This window comes from Monodon monoceros, unplaced genomic scaffold (genome assembly GCF_005190385.1).
Source record: "Monodon monoceros isolate NGI ecotype Baffin Bay Population unplaced genomic scaffold, NGI_Narwhal_1 Super_Scaffold_11, whole genome shotgun sequence".
NCBI lineage: Eukaryota > Metazoa > Chordata > Mammalia > Artiodactyla > Monodontidae > Monodon > Monodon monoceros.
The window spans coordinates 77,782,745-77,797,832 of NW_021703767.1; the positions used below are offsets into that span (position 1 = coordinate 77,782,745).

The 15,088-nt window shown below is 39.7% G+C and overlaps 1 protein-coding gene across 8 annotated transcripts in view; it reads right to left on the reverse strand.

The window, feature by feature from the left end:
* Positions 1–15,088, reverse strand: part of TP63 (tumor protein p63) — a 219,781-nt gene that overhangs the window by 21,285 nt on the left and 183,408 nt on the right. For 6 of the 8 annotated variants that reach the window (XM_029214931.1, XM_029214933.1, XM_029214934.1 and 3 more), the window contains 5 exons: positions 7,737–7,923; positions 5,647–5,762; positions 4,498–4,607; positions 3,716–3,852; positions 1,739–1,821 (listed from right to left, as the gene is read on the reverse strand). In XM_029214931.1, the coding sequence (XP_029070764.1) occupies positions 1,739–1,821; positions 3,716–3,852; positions 4,498–4,607; positions 5,647–5,762; positions 7,737–7,923 (633 nt within the window). The remainder of the gene's footprint in view (positions 1–1,738; positions 1,822–3,715; positions 3,853–4,497; positions 4,608–5,646; positions 5,763–7,736; positions 7,924–15,088) is intronic. The other 2 variants (XM_029214932.1, XM_029214937.1) reach the window with 1 other exon arrangement.

Genomic DNA, 15,088 nt, shown 5'->3' on the forward strand with positions numbered 1-15,088 from the left:
CAGCTCGGTGCTTTGTGACCACCTAGAGGGCTGGGATAGGGAGGGTGGGAGGGAGGGAGACGCAAGAGGGAAGAGATATGGGAACATATGTATATGTATAACTGATTCACTTTGTTATAAAGCAGAAATTAACACACCATTGTAAAGCAATTAGACTCCAATAAAAATGTTAAAAAAAAAAGTAATCCCAGTCAACAAACAAACAAACAAAAATGTCTGAGCAGGACCAGGACTAGAGACAGGCAAGTGGAGGACAAAGGGCACTTGCCTGACCCCGAGAGTGTCTGTTTACCCTGTGCACCCTAGCACATCACCTGTCTCCTCCCTGAGCATGAGTGGCAGAGTTTGTCAGAATTCAGAAATGGAAAGATTTTCTCTGCCTTTTGTTGGGTTAACTCCTACTAATCCCAGCTCTGGGATCATGCTCTTTGAGAAGCTTTTCCTGATCTCAGTCTTTTAGGCTGATTCTTCCATCCTTCCTATGTGCTCCCACAGTGTCATGCCTAGCTTTGCTGAAGCACTGATTTCATTGCATTATGCCTATTTGTCTCCTCACTAGAACGCAAGATCTTGGAAGGTAAGAATTGTATCCTACCGATCTCTAAGTGCTCAGGGTCTCGCATTACTGCCACTCAACAAATACCAACCAAATTCATGGTAAATTAAGAGGTTTTTTTTTTCTTTACACATTTCAGTTTGGCTAATTCTTCACTAAGATGTAACAGAATACAGGGTATCTCCTCCATTAGTACAAACTGAACTTTCATGAGAAAAACAGCTCTTCCAGTGGTTTCTATCTCATCAGCTGAAAACATACTAGGTCTTTTGGAATATCTAGTATAGCAGGAAAATGTTTAACTTAGAGTCCATATGTCAGTTTCCATATGTAGCCTGAGAAACAAGACACTGAGAATCTTAGCTAACTCACTGTCTAATTATTCTGCCAGCAAGCAGTCTAATTCCCTTACCCGACCTTCAGGGCCCGAAGAAGGAAGGGCAGCAAGCACGGCACACCCAAACCTGTGGCTTAGTGTTAATCCCAGTCAGATCTCCTGGCCTAGCTTGTCTGTGTCGCAAGTCAGTGTAGATGGCATCAAGAGATATACTGGTTACCCAAACTCTGCTACCACTCTAGATAGCAAAGACCTAAGGTAATTAAGAATTCGATGAACTACAACCATAGCCTAAAAAGGGGCACCTTGGTGACCTTGAGAGGGCTTATATTCCTTGTAGGAATGAAAAACCCTCCTGCACAATAACTGGGCCAAGTCTCTGGCCATTCCCATATAATTGAAGAGTCTGCCTGACTTGGATTTCTTTATAGCACTCCCTAAGAGAAATCCCAGGCAATTCACTATGTATTATCGACTTTGTGAATGCCTTCTGACAAAATTTTAGTCCTAAATTGGTATGACCATGCTGTCTAAAATCATCTTATCCCTCTTAAATAATGAAGTACAAATTAATTTTAAATATTGGCATAAGAAAAATTTTATTAGGAAGGTAGCTTTGACTGGGTGAGCCGTAAGTAGAAGAGCCCACACTGTTAATATGTTCCAGAACTGTAGAGGGAAGGAGTAATTTCCTAATTTTGCAAAAAATAAATTCTCTGTTTTATCTCACTAGTCTCCATCACCCTCTTCTCATTGTCACAGATAATTGAAAGATGACCCCAGAGTAAAAGCTCATTCAAAGAAGGTGAAAATGAAGCGATCATGAATAACCAAGGGAGACTCACTGGTAAGTATAGCAGTTCATCATCTGGGGATCTTCGTTTCTTGATGGATGTCATCTGGATGCCGTGTGTATTTTGACGAAAAGCTGGTGGAGGAAAAATGCAAGTTTCATCCTGGGAACATTTCTGAAGCAATAAATACATTTATTACACAGACAGTAGCACGAGCAACACTTATGAGATTAGAATTTCTAGTTCTAAGCAGCCAGTAATTGGTGATGATTGCTTTTACCTTAGGTGTAAACCTAGCAATAATGAAGCGGGGAGGAGGGAAGGTGAGGGAAAACAAATGAAAGAAAACCCCGGGGGAGGTCGGGGAGGCTGGGAAATGGCCTCTGGCTTAAGTAGTGCTACAGGAATCCTTGTGTCTTCCTGGCATGGGTCTGTGAACAGCTGTTCAGGAAAGGAAGATACATTGGTTTTGTGTTTTATTTTTCAGGTCATTTATCTTCCAAGGAGGTAAATGCATGCTATAGAGGTTGTCTTGCCAGTGCATTCAGCCTTGTGAGTTTACCCTTCCGATGTCAGTATGTACATTGCATAACTTCTGATAAGCAGTCTCTCTTTCCAGGACCTCAGTCTTCTCTTTGGTAAAATGAGTGAATTAATCTCATAAATCCCTAAGGTTTCCACAAGGTAGAAACTACACCCAGGATCCAGGGTATAGAGAGGATTCTCCTACCAGAGTTCAAATAATCGTTCTTACTGAAAATTACTGATTTGTTGGTAACTGAGGTGCTCAGGGAAGTGTACGGAGCTAGGCCAACAGACAGACCCAAGAGGAAAATAAGGGTGGAGATATAATTATGGATATTATATGTACTATTGATATGGTATATATAATATAAATCCTATACATATAATCTTTTGAGGAGAAAAGGAGACTAACTGGAAAAGCAAATCACACTGAACAGCCAGAAGTTAATGGAGGTCAGTTGTTATAACACTGTTGTCCTGTAAAATGCGACAAAAATTTTTATTTCTTCTGCAGAATAATCAGTAAAAAGACTAAAACCTTTTTCATGATACAATTCATAGTGTGATGTTCTTTACAATACTTGCTGTAGTGATATCAGGCTTATGCAAGACACCTTCTAGAATTATGTGTCACGCTTTAGTAGCTCGTGTGGATCAATGGTTTTCAAACGCTTGTTACCTGAAGAACCTCTGTTACCTGAAGGCCTCTGGGGACGTGTACCTCATGGGCAAGAGGTGGTGTGAGTGGAGCATGAGACCACAGCCCACCCCGACTCCCGCTTCTTCAGCTACAGCAGCTCTGCTTTGCATTTTGCATTCTTTGAAATATTTCTTTAATAAAAGCTTTTACTGCTTAAAAAGACCAGTTGGGAAACAACTGACCTAAATCATTAGCCTCACTATAAATGATGTAACTAAAGCCCCAAGTGGGTCCTACACATCAAGATTCAATGAAACCCAGATCTGCATATTTCCCAGACTGTGCTTTATAAAATGTGTTCTTAAATCTCACTATTCCCCCAGACTCATGAGGAAGGCAGGTGGCATTTTCAACCCTCACGCTCAATAATAGAAAAGTAAATGGATACCAGTAGGCTAAGATACTGCTTCTCAAACTTTAATTGGCAACAGAATCACCTGCAGGTCTTACACAACATAGGTTCCTGGATCTCACACCCAGAATTTCTGATTCAGCAAGTCTGGGAACTAAGAATTTGCATTTCTACCCAGTTTCCAGGTGATGCTGACGTTACTGGTTTGGCAGTCATATTTGGAGCGTTGCTGACTAAGAAATCCTCACCGTGATGATTTGCTTTTGAAAAGCTATAGTGTACACCTGGAGTCCATTTCAGCGAGAGCTGCTCCCATCAGCTCTGGGGCCCTGGGTCATACTTGCCTCTAAAGCCCTTAGGTCTTATTCTGCAGCTTCTCAAAGATCACTCCCCAGCCCCCCTCTCTGGAGAAGACTTAACCCTACCCCATTTGGCCACTACAGCTACTTACGGCGCTTCGTACCATCACCGTTCTTTGTGCTGTCCGAGACTTGCTGCTTTCTGATACTGTCTTCATCTGCCTTCCTATCTCTCCCTGGGCAAGCACAGATCCGGGCCTCAAAACAGCGGCGGCCCAGGACTTGCCCACTAGGAATTAGAGAAGAGGAGAAGAAAGGGTTAAATTAAAAGAATTTGAAAAGACCCCTGCTGGCCATCACCAGTGCACCACCACTACCAGCTCCCCTATGGCTGCTTTGAGGATGGGCCCCAAAGCATCTGGCAGAACACAAAAGTGCTTACACGCCATGAGCAATATTAGTAAATAGCATCCATTTGTTCTGCAAAGAACCTCCAAGCCATTAGCTGAACAGCTGTATTTAGCTACATATTTTGAAGGAAACTTGAGTTAAGCCAGTGGATGTCTCCAGATAAAATCCCCATAGGCAGCTCAGACTTATTCAAAGAAACTGTTAAATGCCTTAGGGGCCACATGAAAACAAACACTGTCTAATCAGAAACTATTCCAGTCAAATGTCAAGAATTCAGGTATGAAGCGACTTGAACACCTTCGCAATTCTTTTTTTTTTCTCTTCTACCTTTACCCACCCCGTTCTGTCTCCACTTTCTTAGATCTTTTATGTAAGTGTTTGCAGCAAGGATTTAAAGCACAAAGGACAAAATCAAGGGTAGCTCTCTGCCGCACATGCAAAGGTAATGATAAAGCAAACACAATTTCACTTTGCCCTCTGCCCAGAGTTTCTATAGAATGACAATTCTGCAAATGCCACTTACTCTCTGGTTTCCAGAGTAACGATGATTAAAATTGGACGGCGGTTCATCCCTCCAACACAACTGCTGTTACACATGAAATTGTACAAGACTGTCGTGAATTCAGTGCCAACCTTAACACGGAGAGGGGGAAAAAACAGTCGGTGTTAACCATGGTTTGAACTGACGTTCTCTCTTCTCAGTTCTTCCTTCTTAGTTCTCACTTATTTAAACAACTCCACTTCTGAGGAAGCGATATGCCTTCTTCTACAAAGGCAAACAGTAAAATCCACAGTAGCTTCTTCTTTGCCTTGGATCTTGGGACGCTTAAAGCTAGTATCTGTAACATTGGACCCTACCCAAGGTGAGATAGGCTTTTAAAAAATAACCATCTTTGACCCTACATATTCATTTGCAAGCTGATCATATCACCTAATTCAAATAGGGTTCATCACATATACGAAAAGAGAGAGATGAAAAAATTACTAACTATAGCAGTAATGCTCCAGGGATATTTTCCTGAGGTGGATAAAAAACAGTACAACATATATGTGAATGTACACTTCTATAAAGTACACTCTGGAGCTTAAAAGGTCCTCAGAATTAAATCATCTAGTCCAGAATATGAATTTATGGGTGAGGCAATCTGAAGCCCAGAGATGGAGAGTTATAAGCTAAAGGTCCACAGAGTGAGTCAGCAAACGAAGAGTCTCTGTTCTCACTACCCAGTGTTCTTTCTGCCACACCACTCTGCTTTTCTAACCTGCGAACCTGTACGTTCAAACTTCAGCTAAGAGTTCCATCTTAGGGTCTCCCATTTTCAGGCCATTGTAAAAATACTTGTATCCAGTACTCGTGTACATCCACTACTAGCTGAATTGCCAGTTAAGATCTCTGGATAATAATGCCACGTATAAACTCAACTGTAGATTCAATTATTGTCTGCCTTTAAGATGGGAACATGGGCACAGAGCCACATTACCAAGTACAAATTTAGCACAAATTTAGGAGTTTTGAAGGGGGATAGAGAAGTGGCCTGTGGAGAAGAGGGAGAGAAGAAACACAAAAACGTTAGTTGTTTTATAACAAGGACTAAAATAGAAATTGATGCTTGAAACACCCCCTATCACCAAAACTAATAATCTCAAGTTTGCCCAATCCTTATCTGTTTACCTGAGGTGGCTCATAAGGTACAAGCACACTCTGTCTTCCTGTGATGGGGTCTTCTACGTACTGGGCATGGCTGTTCCCTTCTACTCGAATCAAATGACTAGGAGGGGCGATCTGTCCTGCAGAACGGAGAAAGAAAAAAAAATTCTTAGTTCTTCACTCTCAAAACAAAGAAAACAAAACGAACTGTATGGACAGAACGTTGGTGGCCAAAGAAATGGCTTGTGTAATAGAGGCAATATACATCCTTGAAAAGAGGAATCGATCCTGTTGCCAGAGATCTAACACATGAAAGTATCACCACCCATATAGCCACAGAAAGGACAGGAATGTTCATCTGTATTTAAGGGAACAGTCCCATGTTTCTGATGCTCAAGGTAAACAATTCAAGCGGTAGAGAACTCTATGACTACACCTCTGACCTGATCCATACAGGTGATTTTTCTAGCTTCTCTGGAAAATGGAAGAAAAAGGAGCAAAGTTAATTAAAAAAATATATTAGCTTGAGAGAAAATACTGCCCCCAAATTGACCATTAAAAACACTAAATAGGAAGCTACGGATGGCAAGGATATAACTTTCAATTTGCCTATTCTTCTTTTCATCATGAAGTCTCCATCTTACTTTGGTCATAAAGCTGGGAAACTTACTGTTTTTATTGCACTGCAAGAGCCCCAGGTTAGAGGGTAAGAAAAGGCAAGCAAGTTTTAAAAGAGTATAGGCAAAGTTTCACAAAATGTGATACCTGGTGGAACTCGAAAAGAAAGAAGCTGCTCCAAGAGTTAATGACGTGAAAGTGTATTTTAACCTTTGGCTGCACATTCTCATTCTACAAATCGGATATTCAATACAAGTAAAAAGCTAAGTGTATCAAGATGCTCTCTGCTCTCTGAAGCATCATCTATTATGGCAAAAACTAAAAACAACTATTATGTCAAACAGTGAGAAAAAAAAAAAAAAGAAATGGTTATGTCACCTTGAGGGATGGAGGGCAATTATGGAAACCTATAATGAAGCCTAGGGAATAACCTTTATAGCATATTGTTAAGTGAAAAGCAAGATGCAAAGGTATGGATAATGAGATCATATAAACAAGGACTAGAAATTAATCTGTAAAAAATAGTTGTATTAAGCTGGGAGGATTTTAACTTTCTCTTTTTAAATGTCTATTTTCTTTCTCCATTACTTTTTTCTCTAGCATCTATTATGTTCTCCACATATACACATTCTGGCTACCTACCAATCTTTCTATTTTTCATATAATTTCTATAAAAAGTATCCTAACTCCCAACCCTCCTGCACCCTCATCGCTCTTTGATGAATCTTTTTGCTTTCTTCTCTCCTTTTCTATTTTTCTGTCTTCTTGACTTAGCCTGCCTTCAAAGAACTTTAGAACAGCAGATGTAAGGGGACCCTTGGAAATAATGACCTCTTCTGTAAAACTATTACTGGATCTGAGGCTCAGAGGCTGGGGCCTAACTTACCTATGGATACAGCACTTAAAGGTAGCCCCAAGATACCTGCTGTTTGACTCCCAGTCCTTCACTTTACTGTTTCCCGTCCCCAGCTCACGTTCTAGATCTTCTATTAACTCTTCTTATCCATTATTTGTCTTCATTTCTTTTTCTTAGTTCCTACTTCCTTCTTCTATTTTTTTTTTTAAATATTTCTCATCTTTTATGCTCCTATCTCTTTCCCTTCTAGACCCTAATTGGTCTGGCCTTGACAATCACCCTGGGAGAGGCACTGAAGCCCCTAGCCAGGGCCCAACAGACCAGGGGCCACATGTTCTCCTTAACCCTCCCATTAAAAAAAAAAAAAAAAAAAAGAAGAAGGGAGCAGTAGTAGGGAGTAGAGAGGCAAGTCTAGGTCACTGAGCAATTACCAATATTAAAATAAACAGTTCAATCATTGTGAAAGCCTGAAATTTACTCATCATTATTCTCAGACAGTCTTGTCAGCCAAAAAGGTAGCCTGAGCTGCCATCAGCCAGCAGAGGTTGGAACCAGGTAAGTGGGCAGCAAACAAAAGTCTCCACAGGAGCTCCATTTCAAGGAACTTAGTTGAACGGCCACAGATCCCCATTCTCCTTACCCTCGTTGAATTCACGGCTCAGCTCATGGTTGGGGCACCTTTTCACCACTTCAGTGACATGCTCAGCCTTCTTGTAGACAGGCATGGCACGGATGACAGCGCCCTGAGGAGGTGGGGTCATCACCTTGATCTGGATGGGGCATGTCTTTGCAATCTGGCAGTACAGTTTCTTCAGTTCAGTGGAATACTGCTTAGAGATGGGCCAATGGTGGAGGAAAGAAAAGAAACAATAGGAGATACTGTTCAAAATACCTGTTCAAAATCAGAACGAGGAACATGTATCTACTTTCTGTAAACACATACCTTTATAGCTGCCTGTATGAAACCGAGCAGGACCCTGTGGGGCTCCTGGGTAGAGAAGCCTTTCCAGGTGCCCCATTCCTTGTTTGTAGGGAACAGACTCTAGCCTCCATGATCCTCCCTGAGCCCCAAAGGGAAGTTTCAAACATTTGCTAATCAGGGAAGGGAGAGGATGCAGAGACAAATGAGGAGCAGCCAAAAAACAATAGTGCAGCCTTGGGGCAGGTCCTGGTTCTGCCTCAAGGGATCCACAGAACAATATCTTTGAGCTCCTTACAGAACCAAAACCCCCAACAAATGGAGTGAGCATTCTTCATTCCAGAGAAGACCACCTGAGGCCAGATTAAAGCAACCAGAAAAACTCATCAGACTACCTGAGACCAGACTAAAGGAGTGCAGCCTCTGCACACACCCTAATCTTATCATCAACTCTGCCCTTGAACCATCACTATAAAGCTCCTCACCAAATCCTCCAGGGCTGGGTCACACAGTTATTGAGGGCAGGAGCCCACTCTGCCCCCCTTTGCCTGGCAAAGCAATAAAGCTATTCTCTTCTACTTCACCCCAAACCCTATATCTGAGATTTGATTTGGCACTGGTGTACAGAGGCTGAGCTTTCGGCATCACGTTCACCGTTGGCTACTATATGCAGGACACCTAGCAATCTTATGCAAGGGCATTCTATTCATTGATCAAATTAATCATTTCTTTCCACTTTAAATAAAATCCTATGTCTACACACTATTTCACATTTATCAAAACACATTTATGTCATTATTTCCTGTTATCTTCTCTTTAGGATGAAGAAAGATTCTCAGAAATATCTCAATGATTAACACTATGAACAGCTTTACAGAGTACCAGAAACTAAATGGAAAAACAATGTTCTCATGTACTGAGTATTATTAAACAGACTATAATTAATCCCCCCCCTTATAATACTCATAGGAATTAGGGTTTATGGAAAAAGATGTTTTAAGATAGCATATCTGGCAGATAGCGAAGACATTTTACCTGAGGTCAACCAACTAGAAAACTGCAAAGCAAAATTTCCCGCAAATGACTGCACTTATCTTCTAAGGTCATAGCCTAAAAGAATGAGGGATCTGGAAGGGGCCACTTGGTCATACGCTCTCATGAAAGAAGGACTGCTCTACTACAACACAGCAAAAAGATTATCCTTTCACTCACAAGTGACTGAAATTTTTCCTCCCCACACTACCTTCTGTAGGGAGAGGAAGTTCAGTGGTTGGTTGACTGTAAAATTAGAAAATAGGGTGGAGAAAGCATGACACCTTGAAGAAAAAGTTCCATCCTTGTTTCCTCTTCCCACCTCTGAAACCGTATAGAAAGTCTACATTCTAATCCTTATACTATCTTAAACCTTATCAACCCTGTTCTCTGGGTCAATGCCTCATCACTGCATTCCTCCTCATTCTGATGTTGAGTGAAACCACCCAGGTAGTGGGGTTGCTGGCCAAGAGCAGGGTACCTAGTAACACTTACCCAAACAAAGGTAAACAGACACACAGTTACAATCCTAAATTGGCAGCAACATCCTTCCAGGGAAAAGACACTGGGGAGCAGGAGCCAGAGTGGCAAAGGGATTCATTATTGCTATGTTCCAACCCAACTCTGAATAGAGGCAAATGTCCCATGGAAAAACACATTTAAAAGGGCTTCCCTGGTGGCGCAGTGGTTGAGAGTCCACCTGCCAATGCAGGGGACACAGGTTCGTGCCCCGGTCGGGGAGGATCCCACATGCCGCGGAGCGGCTGGGCCCTTGAGTCATGGCCGCTGAGCCTGCACGTCCGGAGCCTGTGCTCCGCAACGGGAGAGGCCACAACAGTGAGAGGCCCGCGTACCGCAAAAAAAATTGCTTTACCTCTTCCTTTTGAAATATAATATTTATTTAAATAATCTTTCTTTTTCTCCCAAGCATTTCATTATATGAAATTTTCAGTTAAAATTTTCTTAATACTAGACGTGTATTACATAATTGTTTCTCCATGCCCACAGGTCAAGGATTAAACACAGCAAAAGGGTTTTATATAGCATGAAGAAATAGGAAGCATGCCATAAATCAACCACAGAAAAAAAATTCTACTTGGGAAACACTGAAAGAAATCTAGGTAGATATTTTTCCTCTAGTGTTTTTAACCAATGACTTTACAAATAAAGACAACGTCTTAAAGCATGTTATGAACTCATTTTTATTGAGAACTCTCAGAAAATAAGCATATCTGTTTGTGTTTTAACTAAACTAGGAGATGTATAATCTAAACATGAGTTTCATAAAATGCACCTTAGGAAAGATGATTGCAAAAAAAGTTTGTCAGCTAACACCTAAAGGCAAATAAGGCACCCATCCAAGCATGTAAAGATTGCAAGAAAAGAAGGATAAGTAGGACAGTTAAGAGAAACGTTCTGTTTCAATAGCTGATATACTGTAAATCACACTTGACAGACTAAAACGTAAAAGTACTAAGAACAATCTTAGGCTTCATCAGGTTAAATCTTCACTCATCCTTAAGAGGTGGGAGGGGGAATCTAATTTCTGTGTTTCAGTAATGATATGCAATAATAACTTCACCATTTTCAGAGCTCTGGAGTAAGAAATTTAATCTTCACAGAAGCCTAATAGGAAGGTACTACGGATCTACAATCTCTTATCTGAAACCCCTGGGGCCAGATGTTTCAGAATCCAGAATTGTTTAGATTTTAGAAAGGGAGTAGAGTTCATATAGCGTATGTTATAAACACCTCCAGGAGGATTTAGTGGGCCACCCTATAATCAGATCTTAATATTTCTTCAGAATTCATGAAGATTCACACTAAGTAGGAAATGGCCATAAACCCTCAATGTTCAGGCCAGGTTTCACCACCACCTGAGTTTGCCACGAACTTATGAAATTAAAACAAAACCAAAGCAACTTTTGTTTTTCAGAGTTCTTTGAATTTCAGATAACAGATAATGGATCAGTATTATTATCCCCATTCTATAGATAAGAAGAAGGCAGAGGACTTGCCTGAGGTCACAGAGAAGATCTGGTTAAGAACCAGTATATAGGAATCATCCATAGTCCTGGGACAGTAGCTCCTCATCTCTCATTCTCTTGGCTCTGCAGTGCATATTTCTGTACTTTTATTTTTTTCTAATTCTCAAACGTGTGGCTATTTGCCGAATCAACCTAAGAGGTATACAGTCTTCCCTAACATTAAAATGGAGCTCAAAAATGATCTACTTACCATCAATAATTCCTCTTTATTTATTTCTCAGTATAATAATGTTTGCTCATTTCAGTGCAGGGAGAAGCAGCAAGTGAGAGAAGGGAAAAAATCCTGGACTAGGAGGAAGCCGACCTAGAGTCTAGGACCAGCTGTCTGTCAGTAATTCTATTACGGCTCTGGGGAATTCATGAAAGAGGTCCTGCTCTTTCACATGGTGTATGAAGGCCCTTTGTATTCTGGCTTTATCTTTCTCTCATTCCCTCCCCTCACCCCCCAAACACACACACTTCCCACTCCCATGTTCTACCCATGCAAACCTCATCATGCCTCAAACACACCATACATTCATCACCCACAATTCAAACATATTTTCCTTCTGTTCTCCACACCGTGCCAGGAAAATTTAGATATTACTCTTCAGCTAGGGCTGCATCTGGGGCTGTAGACCATATTTTCCAATTTTAGTGATGAGGGTTTACTACTGACTAAATCTAAATGTCTGACCAGGGCCAGGATACGTTCCAATTGTTGCTTCCAGTGAAACTTCCAGAACTGCTGTTCAGTAATCAGAGGGGCTGAAGTGGTCTGGCATGGTTCCTTCTTGACAAAGCCAAGTTTCTGCTACTCTATTTCCTTCATTATTTGCAAATTGGTTGTGTGATGACATTTAATATTTTTCCAGTACTAAATTCAGTCTCCCTGGCCTACGGCGTATTCATAATTCCTTAGACTTGCCCACTTCCCCCAACAAATAGCCACTATCATCTTCACCAATTTTCCATATGCTTCTACAAGATCACTAAAAACGGGAATCTAATTTATGCCACGATTTTAAAATACCCTGGTGATTCAAGTCAGCAGAGACTACAAATTGGAATACATCTGGATTCTTTTAATGTCTCTCTTCCTCTCTGGGGCTTTGAAAATTGACCTCTAAAATGCTCCCAAACATTGACCTGAGATTCTGTAAATCTAAAGACCAATTTCTTCTTTTGGGTATGTATGCTTTGTTTTCCTTTAATCAGCTTTGAAGTGTAATTTACTATAAAATACACCAAGTTTTAAGCGTACATGTTGGTGACTTTTGACACGTGTACACTCTTATGTAACCACTATCATGAGTAAGATACACACTATTTCCATCCCCTCCCCAGCCTTCCCCGAGTCCCCACCCCTCATCAAAATTACCTTTTTCCCCTTTGCAGTTAATCTTCACCCCAACCCATTCTCAGGCAATCTGTACCTGCTTTCTCTCGTTACACTTTTGCCTTTCTAAATTTTTATAGAAATGGAATAATACTGTACATTATGTGCCTGGATTCTCTCACTTAGCATGACGCTTCTGAGATTCACTGATGTTTTTGCATGTATCAGCATTCTATTTTATTATTGAATGGAATTCCATTATTTATCAAGTCACCAATTATTTCCAGTTTTTATTTACTATGAATAAAACTACAGTTCGTTTCCATACCTGTGGGTTCCACATCCACAGATTCAACCAAGCATGGATTGAAAATATATGGAGGAAAATTTTTCCAGAAAGTTCAAAAAAGCAAAACTTGGATTTGCCATGCCAGCAACTATTTACATAGCATTCACATTGTATTAAGCATTATAAGAAATCTAGAGATGATTTAAAGCATAAAAGAGGATGTATGTGGGTTAAATGTAAATGCTACACCATTTTATATAAGGGACTTGAGCATCTGTGGATTTTGGTATTCACTGGGGGTCCTGGAACCAATCTCCCATGGATATGGAGGGACAACTGCATTATGAACACTTATATACAAATCTTAGGACATATGTTTACATTATCTTGGATAAGTACTGCAAGCGTGATTGCTGATTAAGTGTATGCTTAACTTCATAAGAAACTTCCAAACTGTTTTACAAAGAAGTTGTACCATTTTACATCACCACCAGCAGCGTATGAGGGCTTCATATCCTTGCCAGCACTTGGTATTGTCAATTTCAATGCCATCCTAGCAGGTATGTAGTGGTTCTCATTGTGGTTTAAATTAGCATCTCCCTGATGTTTAATGATCTTGAGTATCTTTTCATATACATATATACTTTGTTTATATTTATATTTTATATAATGAAAAGTTTAAAATATAAATATATTTATATTCACTTTATATTATTTTTATATACTTATTTGCTATTCTTTGCTGAAATGTCTGTTCAAATCTTTTATACTTTTTAAATTTTCATTTTTTAATTGGGTTGCTTGTGTTCATAATTTGAGTGAAAAGAGTTATTTATGTATTCTGGATACGAGTCCTTTATGTAATATAAGTTAAAAAATTATATATTTTCTCCCAGGCTATAGATTGCCTTTTTTACCCCACCTTCTGTGCTTTTCCAAAACAGTTAATTTTAAGAAATTATCAGTATTTTGCCTTTAAGGCTCATGCATTTTGTGTCCTAAGGAATTTTGGTCTAATTCAATGTTAGAAGGATTTTCTATGTTTTCCTGTAGAGGTTTTATAATCTTAGCTCCTGCATTTAGTCCTATATCTGCTTTCAGTCTCCTCTTTCTCTCCCTTCTCTTCCTCTTTCTCTTCTTCTTTTTAATGGATATTCAATTGTTCCAGCACAGTTTGTTGAAAAGATTATATTTTCCTCCTATTGAATATCCTTGGCAACTTTTGTGAAAATTAATTGACCGTATGTGTTCAGGTCTTTATCTGGACACTGCCTTCTTTTCTATTGATCTATTCATACATCAGTATCACATTGTCTAGATTACTCTAACTTTATAGCAAGTCTTAAAATCAGGTAATCTAATTCTTCCAATTTTGTTCTTCTTTTCCAAAAGTGTTTTAGCTATTCTAGGTCCTTTGAATTTCCATATAATATTTACAAGAAATTTGTCAATTCCCACAAAAATGCCTGGTAGAATTTTGGATGAGACTGTGTTGAATATATAGGTCATCTTGAAGAGAATTAATATCTTAGCAATATTGTATCTTCTAATCCATGAACATGGTATATATCTCCATTTAATTAGAACATGTTTACTTTCTCTCAGGAATATTTTATAGTCTTCAGTGTGCAAATCTTGCACAAATTTGTTAGATTACTTTTTTAATACTTTTTTTTGTGTGTGTGTGTGTGTGTGTGTGTGTGTGTTATGCGGGCCTCTCACTGCTGTGGCCTCTCCCGTCGCGGACCACAGGCTCTGGACGCGCAGGCTCAGCGGCCATGGCTCACGGGCCCAGCCGCTCCACAGCACGCGGGATCCTCCTGGACTGGGGCACGAACCCGCGTCCCCTGCACCGGCAGGCGGACTCTCAACCACTGCGCCACCAGGGAAGCCCTCTTTAATACTTTTTAATTGTAAATAATACTTTAAAATTTTACATTTCTAACTGTATTTTTCTAGTACATAAAATGTAATTGATTTTTGTATATTGACCATATATCCTGTCAATATACAAAATCTTTCTAAACTTATTAGTTCTAGTAGTTTTTTGTAGGTACAATTTTCTACATAGATGATGATGTCAACTGCAAGTAAAACCAGTTTCACTTCTTCTTTTCTAACATGCATGACTTTTAATTTTTTATTCTTGTCTAACTACATTAATTGAACTATCATTCAATTTGCTATTGTTTTGTTTTTCTTCTTTAAATTGGTATCTTAGATCATTGACTTTAGACTTTCATATTTTCCTAATGTAAGCATTTAATTCTACAAAGTTCACTTTAAGCACTCCTTTAGCTATATCTACAACATTCTGATGTATCTAATTTTTAACATTGAGGAACACATGAAGCATTTCTTTTTGGGGGGTTGGGTTCTATTATAC